The sequence below is a fragment of the Homalodisca vitripennis genome, chromosome 1, assembly GCF_021130785.1.
Source record: "Homalodisca vitripennis isolate AUS2020 chromosome 1, UT_GWSS_2.1, whole genome shotgun sequence".
Classification (NCBI taxonomy): Eukaryota; Metazoa; Arthropoda; class Insecta; order Hemiptera; family Cicadellidae; genus Homalodisca; species Homalodisca vitripennis.
This window is the reverse complement of record NC_060207.1, coordinates 143,673,351-143,696,023: the sequence shown is the minus strand read 5'-3', so window position 1 is coordinate 143,696,023 and position 22,673 is coordinate 143,673,351. Positions and strand designations below refer to the sequence as shown.

General features: G+C 31.4%; 1 protein-coding gene across 2 annotated transcripts in view; it reads left to right on the top strand.

Annotated features, from left to right (window-relative positions):
• The window catches only part of LOC124372737 (ubiquitin carboxyl-terminal hydrolase 34), a 145,936-nt gene extending 123,945 nt beyond the window's left edge, over positions 1–21,991 (top strand). For both annotated transcript variants that reach the window (XM_046831156.1, XM_046831150.1), the window contains exons 52-55: positions 5,133–5,336; positions 7,296–7,433; positions 20,206–20,431; positions 21,222–21,991. In XM_046831156.1, coding sequence (XP_046687112.1) covers positions 5,133–5,336; positions 7,296–7,433; positions 20,206–20,431; positions 21,222–21,238 — 585 coding nt within the window. In that variant the 3' untranslated portion in view covers positions 21,239–21,991. The remainder of the gene's footprint in view (positions 1–5,132; positions 5,337–7,295; positions 7,434–20,205; positions 20,432–21,221) is intronic.
• Positions 21,992–22,673: the final 682 nt, after the last annotated feature.

Here is a 22,673-nt window from a genome sequence, read left to right as displayed (position 1 = left end):
TTACAACAAATTACGTAATTTAATAAATATATACCCTAAAAAAGTGTTTTGCAATAAATTTTATAATTGGCTTCTAAACAATCCTTTTTATTCTGTAGATGAATTTTTTACTGTATCCCATATTAATTTATAATTATATCTAAAGCTAACTAAGGATAATTGTTTATATTTCATGGATATGTTTACATATGACTTATATTTTAGTATGTAAACATGTATTTATTTATTGACTTGGCTACTGGCTGTAAAGTGACTTTGTCGATGAGTGCAAAAACTTAATATGACAATAAATATTATTATTATAGTCGAATAGCCATCATCATTGGGCTTTTGTCGGTTTTAGCTAGTCTAGTTTGAGATAAGTTGATATTGTTACGACTTCTTGTTTCATAATTGTGAACATTTTTCCTTAGGTTTACTTTATCTAAATTAGCTCGGAGGTAAAGTAGGCATTGTTGTATATATATAAAGAAAATAATGTCAAAATTTTAAAACGTTTAAAAAGTTCTCTGCAACTATGATATTTATTGACTCCTGCCAATATTCTGACAACTTTTTTTGGATGATGAATACTTCATTTGCGTAAGGAGAAGAGCCCCAAACAATCAAACCATAATTTAAGTGACAGTGAAAAAGTCCGAAATAAGATTGTATAAGAGCTTTCTCCTCAAATTCACCACATAAACGTTTAATTGCAAACACACTTTTACTTAGTTTACTTTTAACCCCTACAATTTGCTGATACCAATTTAAATTAGGATCAAAAGTCAAACCTAAAAATTTTGGAAATATATCTTTTTGTGTCCCATTAGGATCTTCTCTGAGGCTAAATATTACAGTAGTTGTCTTATCACTATTTAGAATCAAGTTGTTGGCAGTGAGCCAGTTCTCTACAAGATTAATATTCAATTTTTAGTCTTCTAAGAGTTTGTTATAATCTTTATTTGTAGTTACTATAGTGGTATCATCAGCATATAAAACAATATTTAAAACAATATTCACAGGTACATTTACACTCAAATCATTCACTGCAATTAAAAACAGCAAAGGCCCCAGAACAGAGCCCTGTGGGACTCCACAGGTTATTGGTTTACACAGAGATATATCTTTTTCTACTACTACATATTGAGATCTATTTTTTAAGTAAGAGCTAAGTACATCTAAAGCTATCCTCTTAATATTATAATGTTCTAATTTTTTAATCAAAATGTTATGAGACACTCGATCAAAAGCTTTGCTAAGGTCACAGAAAATTATAGCAGCAAAGTCTTTCTTTTCATAACAGTCTAGAACCATATCAACTAAAGAAATAACAGCTTGAGCTGTTGATAACCCTTTTCGGAATCCAAATTGTTCTCTACAAAGCAGATGTTCCATATCCAAAAATTGTAATAACTGTTTACATATGACTACTTCCATGACCTTAGGCAAAACCGGCACAATAGCAACGGGCCTGTAATTTCCTATTTCATTCCTTTTACCTTTTTTAAAAGTAGGATGAACTTTGGTGATTTTTAAAACATCAGGAAATATTCCTAAATTTAAACAATTATTAATTAAAACAGTCAATGGTGTTACAAAATAAGTTATTGTTTGTTTAACTAAACAATTCGTCAAACCAAAATGATCCATGCTATTTTTAGGAGCTAATTGTTTTATTATATCTAAAATATCACTCTCTGTTATACCTCTAAAAATAAAACAGCTTCTATCATGAGGCACAATTTTCTAACTTAAATAATACTTAAAACTATAATTATTACGGTACTCATCCACACATTCTTTGGCAACATTAATAAAAAATTCATTAAAATCATCATGCTTAAAATAATTATTTACACTTTCCTTTGTAGTACACTTTTTATTTCTATTTACAATACTCCACAATGCCCTTGTTTTATTTTTTGCATTATTTATTAAACTAGTATTTGCATGCTTTTTTGCCTCTTTAATTTTACTCCTGTTCATGTTTTTCAAGTTATTATATTCATTTTTGTACCATGCAATATTTGTTTCTTTTGAAAAATGGTAGAGAATATCTAATCTATCTTTGATTCTTTGAAGCTCAGAATTGTACCAATGACACTTCCTATGTATTTTTTTTATTTTTTGTTGTTTTATTTTTCACAATACTTACAAAGCATATATCAAAGTGATATTTTAGAATATGTACAAATGTACTAAAGCCAACATTAACATCGTCTGTCATAAACACTTCCTTCCAATTTTCTTTCAATAAATAATATTTAAATTCTCTAATTCCTGCTTCAGTTATTTTAGTTATAGTTTTAAAACTCTTATTACAAAAATTACTTTCAATATCAACCTCAAAAGAATATGTAAAAACTTGTGCAAGGTGATCAGTGACATGCTTATTAACTACAATCATTGTATAATTATTATCCAAGAGAAGTAAAAATATTATCCAGGCATCTGAGACCTCTAGTAGGCTCAAAAACTGTTCCTTTTATTCCATACATACAACAGAGATTTACAAAGTTTACTGCATTTTTATCATTCATGCCCAGAAAATTCATGTTAAAATCACCACATATAACACATTGCTTATTTAAACTATTTATGTAACTTAATACTTTCTCCATGATGTCAAAGAAAATTTTAATATTACCATTACAACTACGATATACAGTTACTAATACAAGCTCAACTTCCAAAATTTCAACACATGCAATTTCACAATCTAGCTCCATAGAGAGCCCATTGATGTCATCCATTATTTTAAGACGTGTTGGATCATACCTAGAAAACATTACTGTACCTCCGTGGATCTTAGTACTTCGACAATAACTGGTTACATATTTTAAGTCATTGATTGAGTATGTACATATCTAATTATATTCCATCTAGTGTTCAGTAAGACATAAAAAATCTAAATTTAATTCAATTGATATATTTTCCAAAATACTTATTTTATTAGAGAGGCATTGGCAATTTTGATGGTAAATTGTGAAATTTGACTTTTCAGAACCATTTTTCAACTTTACATAATCTTTCTTGTTCTTAATATAGTTAGTTTGACCATTGATCTTATTTACATTTCCTGAAAAAAAAAAAAAACTAAAACTATCATTACTTAAAGTAGGTGTACTAGTGCTCATGAAATCAGTTGATGTTATATATTGACAGTTGTTTCCAGAAGGCTGTAGTTTTCCAACAAAGATTCGGTTCCTGGAGCAGTCGGCTGGTCTTCCTTCGGTCCCTGAGAGCGTTTTATACCCATCTGTGAAGATGCTACTGTCTCAGCTATCATATTAGATAACCATCTCTTACCCTTGTGGTTAAGGTGTTGTCCGTGTCATATGTAACTGTCTCACCGCATCACTTGCCCTAAACAACGAAACATTGCTGAACTGTTCACTGAGTTCCTTAAGACGCTTATTGTTTTTTACCACTTCCTTGTTGACACAGGACCAATTTGCCAAGTCGTATCTAATAGGTAGGTCTACTAAAACCACATTATTGTCCTTTGTTCCATTAAGAATTTTATGTAAAATCTCAAGAAAGTTGTCCGCTTCATTTTTTGCCACATCATTACTTCCGCAAACCACAACTAAAGTGTCACTTTTACTAAGGTTATCTTCTTTTACATTTATTACTTTAAGTATATCTTCAGTAAGTCCACCAGGTCTTACAAAACCTACTGCCTCATGTGTTCCCTGCACTGCATTCAGATGCCATGCTAAATCACGACCATGGCTATCAGCACAGATGAGTAAATTTCTTTTATCAGTAGATTTAGCAACAGAATGAGCAGTGTTAATTTTTTCTTCTACTTCGTCAGCCGAATCCTCATCAACACTGTCGTCAACATCCTCAAGTACTTCATAGCGATTGTTTATATCAACATCTTCATGCACTGTTTGATGTTTCAGAAGGCTATGTGTTTGAATTTTTCCTTTTTTACTTTGTAAATTCGGTGTAGAGTGAGTTACTGGGCTTAATTGTTTATCCTTCTTGCCTTTTATTAATGGCCAGACAGGTTTCTTAATTACTGAATCGAGTTTGTTAATTTTTTCTCTAACATTATTATAGTTTCCTCTTTTTTTTAAGACTAAAGTTTCAAGTTGTACCTCATGCATTTTCAATTCTCATATGAAATTGTTCAAGGAGATTGAGACAAATAGCACAAATATCAGACAGGCTGCACCCCTGTTTAGATGTGGTATAAAATTCTATTTAGTGTTAAGTGAATAGGGAGTTTCATACCAATGAAGAATCAATAATACAAAATTAGTGGAAATTCAAGAAATTGTTGTGAACTAGGATTTATGTATAAATATGAGAAATGCTAGGTAAAATGTGAAATGTTACTGTTGGTTGATGATAGAATTAATATAATATATAGTAATGTGTCTTTTCTTACTTCTTGTCATCCAAAAAGTAAGAGGTGTTTTAATTTTCCAAAATTTGTGAATAAAATAATATATATATATATATATATATATATATATATATATATATATATATATATATATATATATATACATTACAGTACAACATGTAATCTATGTTGCAACATAATTTTCATATGCACACTTAGGCACTTATCGTATGGCTAAATAAGTTTCTTAATTCCTTCATCATAGAAGTTTGCCTACATGCACTTCAACCACCTGTTGGTTGTTGTCTTGAGCTCCTTGTCACTGTTAATTTCAGGTGTTAAGGGTCATCAGTCAAAAGATGTGGTAACCCATTGTGCCTGAATCTTCCCATAGCCAAAATTAATTTTTTTCACAGAGGGATGAGTCTATTACTCTGCACTCTGTCCTATAAAGGACCTTTGTGTCACCCTTACTTGTGTTGAACTCTCATATCTAAGGTTTCTGCCAAGCCTTACTGTGAAGGCCTTGGCAAAAACCTTAGATATGAGAGTTCAACACAAGTAAGGATGACACAAAGGTCCTTTATAGGACAGAGTGCCTACTCAGATTTTACTAACAAATAGCCCTTACTTTTTGGACGGCTGTCTTATAATTTCATATAAATAACTAAATAACACTAGACACAGAAGAATTTTACATTTTTTGTACATCTTTATATAAAACTAGAACATGATTTTTTTGTTAAAAGCCTAAATCTGTACTTTTTGTCTCACACAATGTTCCACACAGGGTGTAGATCCAGAGTATGACCAGGCACTCCACCAGTTCTATGCTCCATACCACAGTTTCGTGGATGTTATGTGTCGGCTGGCAATCAATCACAACTGTATGACTGAGAACCTGGTCAATCTGAGTGCGATGGTGGGCTTTGAGGCTGTTCCATTGCACCTAACCTACTTCCCCAAGCTGTGGCTTGACATACACCAAGCTCAGGTAGGGGGTGTCATGTGCTGCTGCAGCTGAGACTAATATGTTGTCTTCTCTCTAATGGTCACTTAAAATATGGTTTTCTAAAGTGTGGAGTTTTTTACCAATTTGATTTACTATTTTCTTATGTAATATAAAGAAATGGGAAAATATCTCGTTATAATCAATCATTTATAAGTACATTTTTAGTCATTTATTAATTGCTATTTCCTATCTGTATTGTTGTACTTTATAAAAGTCAAAAGGTTACAAACCCCATTAAATTAATTATTGTGAGTGCTGACAAAAATGCGTAGGAGAGCAATGCCTTGTAACCTTTGTTGCTATTTTGGTTTTGTTGAGTTGGCTTGTTTTCCAATTTTTTATCGATTGATAATAATCTTTCAGTAGTGATCTTCATTGTAACATTTTTGTACAATCAGGAAATATTTATTGTCCTTTGCAGTGTTCATACATTAGGTTTGGAGTTTAAAATGTTTGTGTGAAATACTGGAAATAATGACTTCCGATGAAAATACTTCAATATTTTTATGTAAGCCCATGGAAGGGTATTTACTTATGATCTCTTCATAAAAGTATATTACCTATGAAACTCAGTGTGATCACAAAATATCTTTTTTTACAATTATTTTTAACTCTACTTAAAAATTGTTTAGATACATTCTAATATATGTATTATCACGATTACATTATAATGGATCTTCATGAAAATGGGCATGGACATTCTACACATAAATGATAAGATGAAGTTTTTATTGGGACCAATTATTGGACTGAACAGGGCAGAAGTCAAGGTCGTTTCCTATAAAACTGCTCTGCTCGTTTTGTGTTTACATGAATTTAAACCAAATTGGCACAAATAATGTGTATGTTACTTGAGGATTGTTCATGGGCTGCTTTTGGACCAGAAGTGGGGATCAGAGCTGCATGGTTAGAAATATTTTTATACAATTAATGCCCTGCAAACCTTGTAAATGAATGCATGAATTTGAACTATGCGGAAAATATGTAAATTGATCAATGCTCAATTTGGACAAATCTCTCTAGTTCCCCTTCAATTTTCTAAATTTGTGTACATTTTTATAACAATTTTACTTGCTTCACTCTGCTCCTTTTTCTGGCTTTTATAATTATTCACGTCTCTATTCCATGTTTCAAAAATAATACATAGTTGTCAAACAATGTACAACATGATTCCGTAATTGTAAATAACCTACCAAAATACATTCAAAATAATAATTACATGAGAAAAATTAGACCAACATTAATGCCGTGTGTACTACACAGAGTATTATCTTTGTTTGGTGTGTACTTGGATTTGGTTATATTATTAGTCTTTACATTTTTTTATATTTACCTGAATTAATTTTTTTTACTTGCTTTAGGAAATTTGTGTCAAAATAAATCCACTTCAGAGTTAATTAAATCAGTACTAGATGGAGGTTGTAATTATGAATGTATAATACTTAAGCCAGGGTTTATCACTTTCTGTGTGTGTGGTTTTCTTTATTCTTTAAAATTATTGATGATTGTAAATGTAATGTGTGTTTAGTTGTTATCATCATCGTAATATTCCCTCAGAAGTCTCTCTCGTCAATTCAAATCCCATTCAAAAGCTTAATGGATTAAAATAGTAGGAAATGATATAAACCTTTTTAACAATACTTGTTGCTTCCAAGGTAAAGTTATTCCTCTCGCAATCTTTGTGATCCCTCAGCTCAATTCAGAAAAATCAATTATGTGTAGAATTTCCTGTTTCTTGCACCAAACTGGCCTTTTCCGAAATACTTCTTCATTTCTCTTTTCTCTTACATTCTCAAGATATGCTTTGTTCAGTTGACCTGATGACATTCTAATATTATTATATTTGTGTTCTGATATAATAATATTAAAACAAGGTTTGTAATATTCACAATGTTAAAATATTAAAACAATGTTAAAATATTTGTATTTTTTATATTTCAGAATGTGGATAGAAAATACATAACAATGCTGACCAACAGCAACTATTTTGCTGACTATGTGGAGTCAGTTCTTCTAGATGAACGACTGTCCCTCAACATAAATGTCATTTACGACTTCCTGGTTACGTACTTTCCAAAGGTAATATAAACCTAAATATTAAATCTGTATTTAATAGTTAATAACTGGTATTATTGGCTTTTTCATCTTAAGACCTCATAATTTTTATATTTTATAGCTGTAAAAATAATGACAGAAAATTAACATTGTCTACGAGTATCAGAAAGTTACCGGACTAGGTCTGCTAATTTTTCTTTTCTTACTTGGGCTATTATTGGCTGTTATCATCTTCAAAATAAGCTTCAATTGAGTTGGTACAACAAACTCAGCGTTTTTTCCATGATTGAAAAGTGTCAAAAACAGCTTTTCTGGAAAGCTGTCGAGAACTTCCTGCTTTATTTCTGTACGTCTTCAACATTGTCAAAAAGGTGACCTTTCATGTGCATTTTCATTTTTGGAAAGAGAGAAAAGTCATAAGGGGCTAAATCTGGCAAATAGGCAGATGTGGAACGGTAGCGATGTTACTTTTGGCCAAAAACTGTGTTGTTTTCATGGAAGCATGAGCTGGAGCTTTGTTGTGATGCAACAGCCAACAGCCAGTTTTTGTCTTTTCACAAATCAGGACTTTTTTCGGCACACATTTTCCCTCAAACCCCCTCAAAACGTCAGAGCTCACTGCAACGAGTGATAATCATATTCAATTAAGTTCTGCCAGCCTTTAAACGAGCTTACCACTCAAAAACCTGTTTGCTCAGTGAATCAGGGTTCCCACCCGACCATGAAACCGTGATTAAGTCATGAATTTTGTTCACCGCAAAAAAACTTTAAAAAAGCCATGAATTTAATGTATAAACTGTGAAAATCTCTATAACTTGGGATTAAATAAATAAAAAGAAACAAATCTTGTTTTCTGATGGGAAATAATACATCTTTCGTATTTACCAACCAATTGAAATGGAATTTTTTTATTTGTACGTGAAAAGGTTGAAAGGAACAATGTAAACAATAAATAAAACTACCAATTGTTCATATGAAACCAATAAAAAAATTATAAAGTGTTATTTAAAAGAATTTTTAAACGAAATGCAGAGTTTTATCAAAAATAAAATATTTACAAAAGGGAAAAAGATCATTATGAAATTCTTTTTTTGGTTTTTTGTTCGGAACATAAAACATTAAAATTAGTGGTTTTTTTACTCCTTTGTTATTTTTTTATTTTTAAAACAAAAAATTAATATTTCAAAAAAATTATTACTAATTGTAAAAAAACCCATATGAATAAATAACAGTTGGTAGGTAGGATTTATTTCCTAAGACTATTTGAAATGTACAGATTTATATCAGCTAAATAAACAACTTTATGTTTACAATTGTTTCCTTATATACATTTTTGTAATCAACCATGTCAACCCACTTTATACATCAATAAAATCTTGTCAAAAACTATAATTAAGCCAATTTTATATCTAGACATAATAAACAAAATCGTAATAAAGTATGTGTGTGTGTGTGTGTGTGTGTGTGTGTGTGTGTGTGTGTGTGTGTGTGTGTGTTTTGTGATGTTATATGATGTCATAGAAACTAATTAATCAACTTAAATTCAACAATGTTTACCTAGCTCAAGACAGACTGAGGTTTATAATTGTTTTATAGTGGCAAAGTTTGCTTGGATACATGTCATACATTCTTGAGAAAAGTGATAGATTGTTCCAGTCATTGTCTTTGGGGATGTCATCATTGCAAGGATGTAAGGAATGGGTACAGCACCTGTGTTTTCTTTCTTAGGTAAAAAAAATTAATGGTGATGGTCCACAGGGATGTAGAAACTATGTGAGATCTTGTTTTCCAATGTTCACCTCACTTCCAATGTCAAAGTACTAGAAACTATGATCTACACAAGAAATAAAAAAAATCCAAGATACAACGTGTCATATGATTGACGGCCAGCTCCTTACGTCAAGCTATATTTGTTTTTTTTTTTAGTTATACTCCAAAGCCAATTTACATTTATTAGAAGCATTGTTATATATTCATCAGTGATTATTATTTTTCTTCCTTAATTTTACTTTCATACATCCTTTTTACATCTATATATTTGTATAAACTGTATTTTCTTATTTCTAACTCAATTTTTCTTAATTTTATTTTGTTTAAATCTACGATACACACCTGTAACTAGATTTCTAATGCTTTAAACTGAGATGTTAATTATTTTACCTGGGGCTTGTTTCTATGTTCTGTTTTAGCATTCTTTGAAACACAGCATTTTTCTAAAGAACTAGTTAGTATATACATAAAATAATTAAAAGTAATGCCAACACATAAATGATACAAAGAGCTGGTTTAAAAAGGGGGGGTTGGTTGACACCCACTATCTCAGATTTTGACGAAACTTGGCATTTATTCCATTAATTTATTCCAATTCTTCAGAATCAGAATCAGTCTTTATTGTTACGTCAACGTTTATACATAGCATTGCTATAGAAACAGGTAAACATTGTCATAAGTTAATGTAATAATGATACATACACATATACATTCATACATATGCACATCACCATTCACATATACATATAAACATACAAGAGGTTTAATAATACATATAAGAGGTTAAGACAGCGTAACAAATTTAATGTAATCTATATTAAAACACAATTTTAAAATTCAGGATCCATCAAATACTCATCAACACTATAATAGTTTTTTTCCAACAAAAAATCTGTTAGTTTGCTTTTAAACGTTTTTGAATTGATTAAATGTTTATATTTTTGAGGTAACTTATTGTATAGTTTTTTTTGCTGTGTATATTGGAGTTTTTTCTACCAGACGCAGTCGATGTATGGGATATTGAAAATTAGCTTTAAATCTTGTATTGTAATTATGATCAAAGTTATCACTTGATAAGCTTTCAAAATTTGATTGTACTGTTAGTAGGGTTTTCAGAATGTATAAATTTGGAAGTGATAAGATTTTTAATTCTTTAAACAGAGGTTTGCAACAAGTTCTAAATGATGAAAAGGTCATTAATCTCATAATTTTTTTTGGATCTTAAAAAACTTTATCAAAGTCAGAAGATGATCCCCAAAATTCAATACCATATTGAATTATTGAAAAAAGAAAGAGTAGTAAATTATTATTCTAGTTTCCAAATTAATTGAATTTCGTAAACACTAGCAATTGATAACATGCCGAGTTTAATCTTCTAATAATATTTTCAATACATTTTTTCCAAGAAAAGTTTATATCCAGATCTATACCTAAAAATTTTGCACTATCACATAATTTTATTTGTTGGCCGTGGAAAATCACATCCTTATTATAGCCCTCCTTTAATTGTGCTGTTCGAAAATTTAATAGTTGAGTTTTCTCTTGATTTAATTTCAATCCGTTAACCTTAAACCAGTATGCCAATTCATAAAAAGCTTGATTTAATTTATTTTCCAATTGAAAGTGAGAGTTTGCTTTAACAACTGCGGTTGTGTCATCTGCATATAATATAATTTTTTTGGTGAAACATTTTTAGGTAAATCATTAACGTACACAAGAAAAAGTAGAGGTCCCAAAATAGACCCTTGAGGAACGCCAACTTTAATTTCCTCCCAACGAGATCTAGATTTTACACTATTTTTAAAAATTACAGTTCTTTGAAATCGATGAACTAAATAAGATTCAATCCACAGGATTGATCTATTTGAAAAACTGTACAGTTTAAGCTTTTTTAAAAGGATATTATGGTTCACACAATCAAAAGCCTTGGACAAATCACAAAACACACCCATGGTTCTCTGTGACCCATCCAAAGCCAAGACACCTCATTTACAAGTTTATTAATGGCCCCTAATGTACTGTGACCCCTCCTAAATCCGAATTGATCACAAGTCAAAAATTGAATTAGATTCTAAAAAATTTGTAATTTGGTTTAGTGCTAATTTTTCAAATACTTTAGAAAATGATGGCAGTATTGAAATTGGACGGTAAATTATCTGGATTTTGTTTTTGGCCTTTTTTATAGAGTGGTTTTAATTCAGCCCGTTTTAAATTTTTTTGGAAAACTACAATTTTTGAATGATTGATTAATTAAAACTGATAAAGGAAACAGCTATACTATACATTACATGTTTCATTACATCAGAGGTATTTCATCCCACCCAAATGATTTTTTATTTTTTAATGATTTTATCACTTTAACAAACATCATCTGATGACACATTACCAAAATTAAACTTAAAAATTGACATTCAAGATCAGTTTGTGCTAAATTTAGGCCCTCTTGTTCACAAGGTAGTCGAGCCTTAATTTCTTTGGCCAGTTCTGCAAATTTTTTGTTGAAGAATTGTGCAATTTCCTTTCCATCTTTAACAACCCTACCACTATTCAACACAACATCAGGAAAAATTGTTAACAGATTTTTTTGCATCCAAGCTCAGATTTAACTACATGCCAAGCAGCTTTATTTTTTATTTTCAGAATCTTTTATGAAATTAGAATTATACATTTGCTTTGATTTATTACAGACATTTTTGAAAATTTTTTTATAATTTTTTACATAATTTATGAAATTTGGATTGTTTGACTGTTTGGCTAGTTTACTAAGCTCCCTCTTTTTAATGCTTGAAATTTGAATTCCTTTTGTTATCCATTTTTTATTTTTGGATTGTTTGGTTTTGTTAGCAGAGAATTTTTAATGGAAATGATTCTTCAAATATATTTTGAAAGCAATTAAAGAAAATTAGAACAGTTGTCAGCAAAAGTAAAATTGTTTGAAACATTCCACTTAGTGTCTTTTAATCTACTGCTAAATCTATAAAGAGCTTTTTTAGAAAAAAATCCGTCTTTTTACTCTAAGTTTAGTATTGTCATTATCAGAAATAAGATCTTTAGAAATATCTAAAAAAGACTGCCCTGTGATCCGACAAACCCAATTCCAAATTCATTGTCTGAGATTCAAAGGATGACTTAAATTTAAAAGTTAAAATATTATCAATGCATGAATTTGTATTAAAAGTAATCCTAGTTGGTGATGCAAAATGTGTTTTAAAACCGTATGATTCAATCAGAGAAAGGAATTCAAATTTCTGCTGTGGTTTATTTGTTGTTTTCCATTATATCTACATTAAAGTCTGATGCAATATTAAACATTGTTTACATGGTTTTTCTTTACCTAAAAGTTTTAAACAAAGCCTCATAGCTTATTTAAAAAATAATTTGAAATTTGAATCTTCTGGCACTCTATAAATAGAAATGATAATTATAGGCCTTTTTAAATTAATTATTTCTATGCATGAAGCTTCAAAAAATGAATCCAAATTATAAATGCACAGATCTTCTCTGGTTTTAAATTCAAAATTATTTTTTCAAAAGAATACATGAGCCTCCATGATAATCTCTATCTCTACAATAAAAATGTGCCAGATTATAATTAGAAAAACTATTTAAAATGGTAACACTATCCATACTCAACCAATGTTCATTTAAACAAATAATTTGAATATTTGAATTTTGTAGAATTATTTCTAAAATCAATTTTTTTATCAAGTACTCCTCCTTGGATATTTAAATGTAATAGCCAATTATATTTCTGATCAATTTTGGCTTCCTTACAAATAGGCCAAACATTCTTAAATTTTAAATTTTGATTTACCTTATTTGCATGATAGCAGTGAAAATTTGTTACAAACTAAACAGAAGTTATCAAAATCTAAGTGTTCTTTATATTTTTGTTTGGAGGTTCGTTTTTTAAGTCAATCGCACCATCCTCTTTCTCATATACTGGAGAAAGAGGATGAGAATTCTTGTTTTACTTGTCATCGTGGTTAGATTATTACATGTATTTGTGTTGTGGTTGTTTTATGTTATTTTTTGGGTCCACAAGATCAATTCGTGGAGAGTATCTTTTTTCCCAATCTTGTGTGTTGCAAGAAAAAGTATCTCAAGTCTTTTTTTCTCACTGATTAACTTACGCAATTTGTTAACAGTGTCATTTAAAGCCCATGATAAACTTATTGAATTGGTATCTTGCTTTTCAAAAATCAATAATTTACGTTAACCCTCATCCTGTTCAAAAGATAACATAAAATTTAAAGAAATCCTGAGGTGTAATTATCTGTGGTGTTCAACGACATTGCTGTTGCCTGCCACGCATTCTTTGTCATCTGCTGATCTCTACCACAGTGGTTCTTATCTCACATATTGTAGAGGAGGGGATACTTTCTTACAGCTTCAATTTCTTTATTTATTTATTTACATTCTGTTGTACATTATCATAGAGATAAGAACAAGGGTCATGGAAGTCTAGTATAGAATATTTTGTCAAGTTAATATAAAACAGTTAGACTTTCATTGTTATTAGTCCACTCATAAAATTCTTTCAGTTGGTAAAAACGGTTGCTCCAGTAACCATTTCTTCAGTCTTCGTACAAACTGCTGTTTTTCAGTCTTTCTAAGGTGTTCTGGGAGGACGTTCCATAACTTTGCTCCTGCGTAGGTAGGTTTCTTCTCTGTCATAGTGAGTCGGTGTACTGGGAGTTGGTAGTTGGTGGCATGCCTAGTATTGTAATTGTGATATTGTGCACCGGTTCTTGCTGCTTCAGGTGACTTAATATGGAGAAAGGTGATAGTTTCCAAGATGTAGAGATTGACAACAGTGAGAATTCTTAGATCTTTAAATGGATGCCTGCAGGATTCCCTTTGCTGGAGGTTGCTAAGAATTCTGATTGCTCTCTACTGATGGACTAGGAGACGTTGCATGTTATTCGCTGAGGTGCCTCCCCAGGCAGCAATCCAATATCGAAGGTGACTTTCGTATAGGGCGTGGTAAGCAGTCTTGGCTATTGCTGTGCCACATGTACTTTTTATCCTGCGAATTACATATAATGCTGTGCTCAACTTTTTGCACAGAGAGTCTATGTGGTTTTTCCATGTAAGGCGGTCGTCAATTATTATGCCCAGGTACTTTGAAGTGTCTGTTAACTCCAGCTCTGGTAGTCTCCCTACAATTTCCTTGTGTCTTCCTAGGACCAGCTGTTTAGTTTTATTTTCATTTACCACAAGGTCATTTCCATGGCTATATTGAAAAGCCATATTCAGAGCAGTGTAAGCAGCTATTTCAAGTTGATCTGGTTCTTTTTTACCTAGTAGGAGCACTGTATCGTCTGCATACATCAGCGTTTGTCCGAAATTTTTGCATGAAGCTAGGTAGGTCATTTGTGTATAAAATGTATAAGACTGGTCCTAATACAGATCCTTGAGGTATACCACGCGTGATGGGCTGTGGTACTGACTTTATTTGACGTGTTAAATTGTTTGAGGTGTGGTTTATTTCTACCATTTGGTTTCGTCCTGTCAGGTAACTTTTTATCCAGTCATGTGATTTTCCATTTATTCCAAAAGTCGTCAATTTTTCTAAGAGATGTCCATGACTAAGGCCGTCAGTCAAATGCCTTACTGTAGTCGATTAGAATGGCAGTGGCTGTGTTACCTTCTTCCAATTGGTCTGTTAAAAATTCCACCAGGCTAATAAGAGCTGTTGTTGTTGATCTTCCAGTCAAAAATCCATGTTGGTGGGGTGTCAGAAGTTGATTAGTTGATTATGTGATGGAGCAATCTGTTTAGTACCAATTTTTCAATAACTTTGGACATAAGATATTTATTGCCGTTGATCATATATACAATGAAATAGGCATTGTCAATACACTTTTAGTATAAAACATACTATAGAAACAAACTATCATTGAAAACCACAAAACAGATTTAAGAGACTTAAAAACATTTACCTTACAGTTGTAAAATAAATATATAGTTTAAAATTAAAACCCAATGATTTAAAACTGAATATTGACATCCATATTTAAAAACTCGTCAATTGAATAAAATGGATTATCTAAAAGCCACAAATAAAATTTTCTTTTTAAATTACTTATGGGAGTAACGAGCAATTTCTGGAAGCTTGTTAAAAAATCTTACACAATTTACCATATGGAATGTTCCAAATTTGGTCAGTCGATGTTGAGGAATGTCAAGCTTATTTTTATTTCTGGTGTTGTGTGTATGAAATTGATTTCTAATGAAAAAGTTTCTGAGGTTAGCTTTGGTGGGTATTAATGAAATTGGGCGGTAGTTAGCTGCTTGTGTAGTGCATCCTTGCTTAAATTTAGGGTACACTTTGGCTAGTTTAAGTGCTGTCGGGAATATTCCAGAATTAAAAGATTTATTTATTATGTTAATTAAAGGGCCAATTAGTTCTTCTTTACAAACTTTCAAAAGTTTTATTGAGACATTATCATATCCAGCTGAGGTTTTAGTTTTCAATGATTGGATAATTTGATCTATTTCTTTTCGGGTTGTGTGGTGCAGTATGAAATTTGGTATGTCTGGGTTTGGGGCTGGTAGGATTTTTTGGTTTCTTGGCTGTTTACTGTTTAGTATAGTATCTTCAGCTACGTTTATGAAAAATTTATTGAGATGATCTGCAATTTTTGTGGGATCTCTTATGAGTTTTCCCTGTATGTCTAGTGCTGCGGGAAGGTGCTTTTCCTCTTTTGGCTTTCTCTCTGAGTTTATAACCTGCCAGACTGCACTGGATTTATTATCTGCTGATGAAATTGTTTTTATGTTATCTTGGCGTCTAAGATGTTTTAGTTGTAGGTCGTAATCTTTTTTTTAGAAGGGCTACATTTCTTTTGTCAGTTTCATCTCCTGTAGTGTTGTACAAATCTTGGGCTTCAGTGAATTGCCTCCTCAGATCTGACAACTGCTATGGGGTCAGTTAAAGTTTGTATGGCCCGCTTGGTCCTCTTTTTCAATTTTATTATAGGGCAAGTTGAATTGATGGTAAAAGAAAGTGCACTGTTAAAGTTATTGTATGATTCTTCTACATCATTTGTATAGAAGACTGATGTCCAGTCTTGCTGACGGAGCAAAGTTTTTAAGTTAAGCAGATTTCTGTTGCTCATGTTTCTGCGCTCAGTAGCAGGTGGGGGTGGTATGTGTTTATTCCATTGAATGGTGCAGAGCTGACCAGTGTGATCCGAGATGGCCATATTTATGACCTCAACGTGAATCTTTTCTGGTTCAAGGTTAGTACAAACACAGTCAATGGATGTCCTTGAAGTCGGCGTTATCCTTGTAGGTGGTAAGTCAAGACGATGGATGTTGTGACTAGCCAGGATTTCATTCATTAAAGTGTAGTAATTCTTTTTGGTCAGGCTGTCAATGTTAATATCACCCATTATCAATACTGGTTGGTTCGTTGGTATGCTTTCCAGTGCTTCAGCTAGAATTTCCAGGCTGCCTTCCAGGTTTCCATTTGTTTTGTAAACTCCAACAAGAAAGAGATGGGACCTACCAAGGGTAATCTTAGCAATAGCTATTTCGCATACCAATTCTGTACTGCAATTGTATGTGTCAATTATGTCAACATGATGGTTTAAAGATTCTTTTGCAAATATAGCAACCCCTCCCTTTTGGTGGTGTTTCCTACAGTGATTCAATTTTTTGTCCATGTTCTGTTAGGATCACAAAGTCTGGTTTTAATTCAAAAAGAAGGGTGTTTAGTCGCTCTATTTTGTTGGATATCCTGTCGGTGTTTTGGTGTACGAAAGTGAGGGTTCTTTCTTTTGTCTGTTCTCGTGCAGGTTGTACATTCTGTTGTGATGTGCAAACATGTTTGTGATTAATGGTTTGTTCGAGGAGATAATTTGGATTGTTTATTGGTTCTTTGATGTAATGAGGCATTTTTTGAAAACTCTTGATTTGTATTTGAGATTTCCCATTTTCCGGTGAGCAGGGGCTAAAAAAGAATTGTTTACTTGATGTTCATTGTTTGAATTGGATTCTTCCATTCTAGTTTCAGGAATAGATCTTTTGGTTGTAGATAAAGAGTATGAAGGTGAAAAGTGTACTTGGTCTTTGTAGATTATGTCTATTATCTTATAATATTCAATATTTTCAGCAAAATATCCCTCAAATGTTTCATTTGGTGCTTTAACTCTAGCTGTGCAGGGTGGTGTCTTTATAGGTTGCTGAGGGGGTTTGTTCAGATTTTCAGCTTCATTTATTGAAGAGTTTTGTTCTCTATGTACCATCACTTTCACTTGGATCATTTGAGAGTCTTCGTTATCACTTGCTGGAAGTGAAGAGTGTGTATTTAGTTTAGTCAGGTTCTGGTCATGTTTAGCTGCTCCTGTGAAGGTTGAATGTTCTTGCATTTTTTTTACTTGCATGGAGATGCTGAATTTATTTTTAGTTTTCTTATTTTGACATTTCAAGCCTGTTATGACGTTGAGTGGAGTTGTATTTTCTTTCCTGTTTACTTAAATGCTCAGAACAGTTTTGTGTTTGTTTTTAGGGGGATTTCAGCTCTTGTTTAATTATTCATCTTTGATATTCAGCAATAATAAAACTTTAAAAAGAATACAAAGAACACACAAACTAGAAAGAAACGGAAAACACAAGTCTAGAGTAAAAAGATGTGTCCCGCCTACGTCAATTTTGCCTATCGATCAACCGATCTGTCGTAGGCCAGATGGACCAGACAGGTCAAGACCTGTGTGCCAGATCCTTAACCAATGATTAGTCCTGATGGAAAAAATATTCTTATCTATTTAGTAAGAATAAAAAAAACATTAAATCCGAATTTAGTAGATAATAACTTTAAACCTGCTATTAGGTTTTTATATGATTACATATCAATGTTATAGAATCCCAAAATATGACTTCCCTACTTTATACAGTGTCATCCAAAAGTTAGTGTAAATATGCTTTACAGTTATTCAAAAGGTTTAAAGAAAATTTCAATTTTCACATAAGTATACACTACTAAATTAAAGACATGATACTTTTCTTTTCTTTAGAAATTAATTGCCTCCAACATTTTATTACTAAGTAGTGTGGTACTGTTTTTATAAGTGACTGTTTTCATAATTAGAGTAATTGAAATATTACTTCTATTAGTAAATATATTAATAAACATATTTGTAAAAGTAATTATTTATTTCAGTTTTTTTATGTAATTTTTTAAACTTTGTAATTATTTGCTTTGTAATTATTATTAATAGCTTTGTTCTTTTTATTCAATCAGAGAATATACACGAATTATTAACTGTACTTTAAGGAAATTAAATCTCTTGTTTATGTTAATAATGACCCTAATTATATAAAAAATCTGAATTTATAAAATATTACTTTGTGCACATTTTGTGATTTTATTATAATTACATTATTGACAGTATATAACACCATATGTCGTGTAACAGGCTTTGCTGATATTACATGGAAAATTCCAAGTCCATAACTTGTTTTCTTCTCAAGCTGTCCTGCAGGCATACATCGTACAGAATAGACATTTTTACAACCCCTGCCAGCCTACTGAGTTATAGAGTTCTCAGTCCAAATCTCACTGATGGACATGATGCACCATCATAGAAATCTTTTTAGATATCTTGCCAAATGGTACATTTAAGATATATCTTTGACACACTCAACTCTGTCAATGGTATCACCTTGGTTTAGGGCAAATGGGTTCTTAATGAATGAAATTAAAACCCAAAAAAATATATTTTAGCTTCAGATATTTCCCAGAACAAGTTAGTGTAGAAAGTTTTAGGGTCTCTATATTGATCAACACTTTCTTGGAAATCTCATGTAGCATACATTTCAGCTAGATTGTCTTGAGTTATATTTTTACTTAGAAGTTTAAAAAACTTTGTACCAAATAACTATGTATGATCTGCTTATTTTGCTTTGTTTCAAAGAAGAATTATTTATGGTATCTTACTCTGGGGTTACAGTAATAAAATTAATAGGATATTGCTATTTCAAAAAAAGTTGTTAGAGTAATCACAGATTCTCACAAATTGGTTCATTGGTATCTGTTTTTTCTTTGCTATCATGGTTACCCATAAGACCAGTGTAAAAATATTTGCTAAAACATAAAGCCTCAGTCAAATCCTATGGATTGACATATACCATCATCAAACTCAGTATTTCTCATATAGAAATGAAGCGTTGTGCAAAATTTCAAATCTATAGGTCAGTTCATTTTCAAGATATTGTGGGGATAGACAGGCAGATATGAAATTTTTCAAGTCCTATGTGTCTTCACTAACGCACAGCCAATAATGTGTTGACTTTGTCTACTGCATCAAGACCTGTATTTATGCTTAATATTACAAATATCTAGAATCAAATTGCCTAAATTGAAATTAGTATTTAACTGAAACTAATAATAAATGAAATCTAAAATAAACTATTGTATTCAATAAAGCATTATTTACATTAATGGCTATCTTAAGTTTATAGTAATAAAACTAGCAAAGTAAGATTCATTAAAGTTGTAAATAGTCTTTATCAATAAGGAAATATGTTAGTTTTGTCTTGCACATTCATAAGACAGTCCCTCTTTTATTTTTTTTTTTTGGGTAATTTATTATAAGAAATTATTTCCATATATTGAGGTAATACTTGACATTTAAAAAAATACATGTATCTTTGACTGCTTTATCTCAATTATTATTTCACCAAAAGATATATCAACCAATGTAGATTTAAGGAAATTTAATTCACTTTATCATTACACTTAAATATTATTTTCTGAAAACAGTAGATCTAGAAATTATAGGTGAGAAACGAAAAATTTGAGTATTATGAGATTTTATTTCCCAATCTCAAAATCACTCATGGTCTAAAACCAACTCTGTTACCCATATTACCTATTTCATAAATACTACATCAAGTAATTTATTACAAGTATAGCAGCTAATAATTCTAGTTTTAATTGCTATTTTTTTGTGAAGGATAACTAAAACTACCTTTTCAGAATGCCAATAAATTTAAATCATTTTGCACCTGTAACCAGGTGGCACCACAAGTACTGTCAGACAACACGTGTCAACTGATGGAAACACTGGTGAACACATTGGGCAAGACTTTGCCCTCCACTGACCTGACGACGACTGCATACAAGCTCAATGGCGAGCTGAGAGCCCTCTCTCTAGTCTACAGTGTGGAGCTGCCGGTTGTTCCCCCACCTGACCTCCTGGCCATCCTCAACAATCTGCAAGCCAGAATACTAGAGGTGACAGGTGAGTTCAACTGACAGTTCAAATACATAAGGAAGTTTTCCAAGAAGAATCACTCATAGAGAAATCAGTTTCCATTGAAAGCAGAAAAAGACTTTCAAGTTTTATATCATTCTAATAATGATCAAATCCAGAATTTTTAAATTTCAAATCCAATTCCACAAATCTTAAAAAATTGATTCCCAATTTTCAAATGCCGTATCCTAATTATTTTTTCATAGCTTAAATTTGATTCAAATAAAATCATCACCAAACCAATTCTTGCCATTCTTAAACCTTTGGAGACCACCTGATAACATAAAAAGTAATTCAACAATATCACTTTATTTTAAAAGGATATGCAGAGGTTCAGGAATAGTCATATTTTAAGAATGAAGTCATATCCTCTACCTTCTACTTTAATTTTATGCATTGTAAAATAAGCATTCACAATATATGCAATGTATTTACAAAAAATAGGACCTTATATTTGTAGCTATGGTGGGAAATGTTGTGTTCAGCTCAATTTCACCTTCCGCTTAACATTTTCATTGCCGCCTCCTTATTTTTGACAACTTTCTTACACTTTCACCCATTTTAATGATTTTTTAACTAAATATAATTTTTTAAGCAATTATAAGTAAACCATGGGACTTATATATTTTTTTAATTGAGTTCTTGCTCTTTCTAAATAAATGTTACACCTGGGTCTAGACTACAGCTTGTAAGTGTTCTGATTAGTGTCGTTATAAAATGTTAGAATACTGTGTCTTTTTTTAAATTACTTTGAATAATCGTATTTAACCATTTTCAGAAGAATCTCCGAAATAAGAAGAGAAAAATTGAAGAGGAAGAAAAACCACCAGTGAAGGAGGTGGAGAAAGAAGAGAAGGTGGAAGAGAGCAGCAAGATAGAAGAGGTTAAGGCCAGCTGTTCCAAGGACAAGGACGTGAGTTCTACAAATGACGACTCCACCTCAAGTAACGCTGACGTGGACTGGCTGGACCGACTACAGTCGACTGTCACTTCGCTGATAGCTGCTCTTCAACAGAAGAGTGCCCGTGATGAGCCCACCTAATGTATAGAACATTCCTGCGCTTTCTGTAAAGACTTGTCGTTTTATCACTATCTGCTCGGTATATATAGTTGTATGTATTATAAGGTTGATGTATTATACTTTTATGAACGTATCTTTTTTTATATAATATTAATACTCGATATTCGTGCTATAGTAGTCGGTAGTGTTTATAAAACATATCGGTTCCGTGTTACCGTCATTGCGACTGATAAATTATTTTCAATATTGCAACACACTGTTTTTATTAGTTATTATTAAATTATATGGAATGATTGATTTTATATTGTATTGCTTTTTACGTATTGTTATTGAACACGTTTGTGAGATTTTTTTAAGTGATGTGAATTATTTTTAAGTTCTATGCTGGTGAATGTTTTCATGTAGGCCGAAATCTACATAATATATTAGTATTTTTATTCCGTTGTGAACAATTTAAAATGTTTAGTACTAAGGCCTACATAAAAACTTTCAAACCACAAATAAAAATAATGCATTTCTCCGTCTAAGTGTTTGTTTTTCATTTATAAACTTTAGAGGTCTCTGACACAGTTAATTTCCATTTTTTGTGGTGTGGTTTACTTTTCTAAGTTCTCTGTACAAAATTGATATAGTACAGAGAATTTAGTTTTTATTCTAAAAATAATTTAAATGCAACTAAACTGAATCAGACACCTTGATTATTCTTCAAATCAAATAAGTTGTTATGTTTTATTCTTTAATATTTTAACTGCTGTGATAAATTAACTTGATATCTAAACAATTTTAAAAAGATATAGTGTTTTAATCAAAAGCTTGCTTAGTGGCAAAAAGAAACACCCTGGGATTACTTGCATGGATTTATGAAATATGATCAGCACTCTAGGAGCTAAGTATAAAAATAGTAATGACTTAAAAATAAAATTTTTATTTGATTCTGTTAATTTTCACCCTTTGCACGCCAGCCCATTTTCTATAAGTACCAGCCAAAAACGTCAAGGCATTTTTCACCCTCTCCGCAAGGTTTCATATAAACCCACATATGTTTTTTATTTTTCAACATACGTTAATGATATTTTGTTCTGTTCTTTTTCTTAACCCTTTGCATGCCAGCCCATTTTCCAAAAGTACTACCCAGAAACGCCAAGGGCATTTTCAGCAGTTTTGCAAGCTTTCACTAAATGTATCATAACTTTTTTATTTTTTAACAGA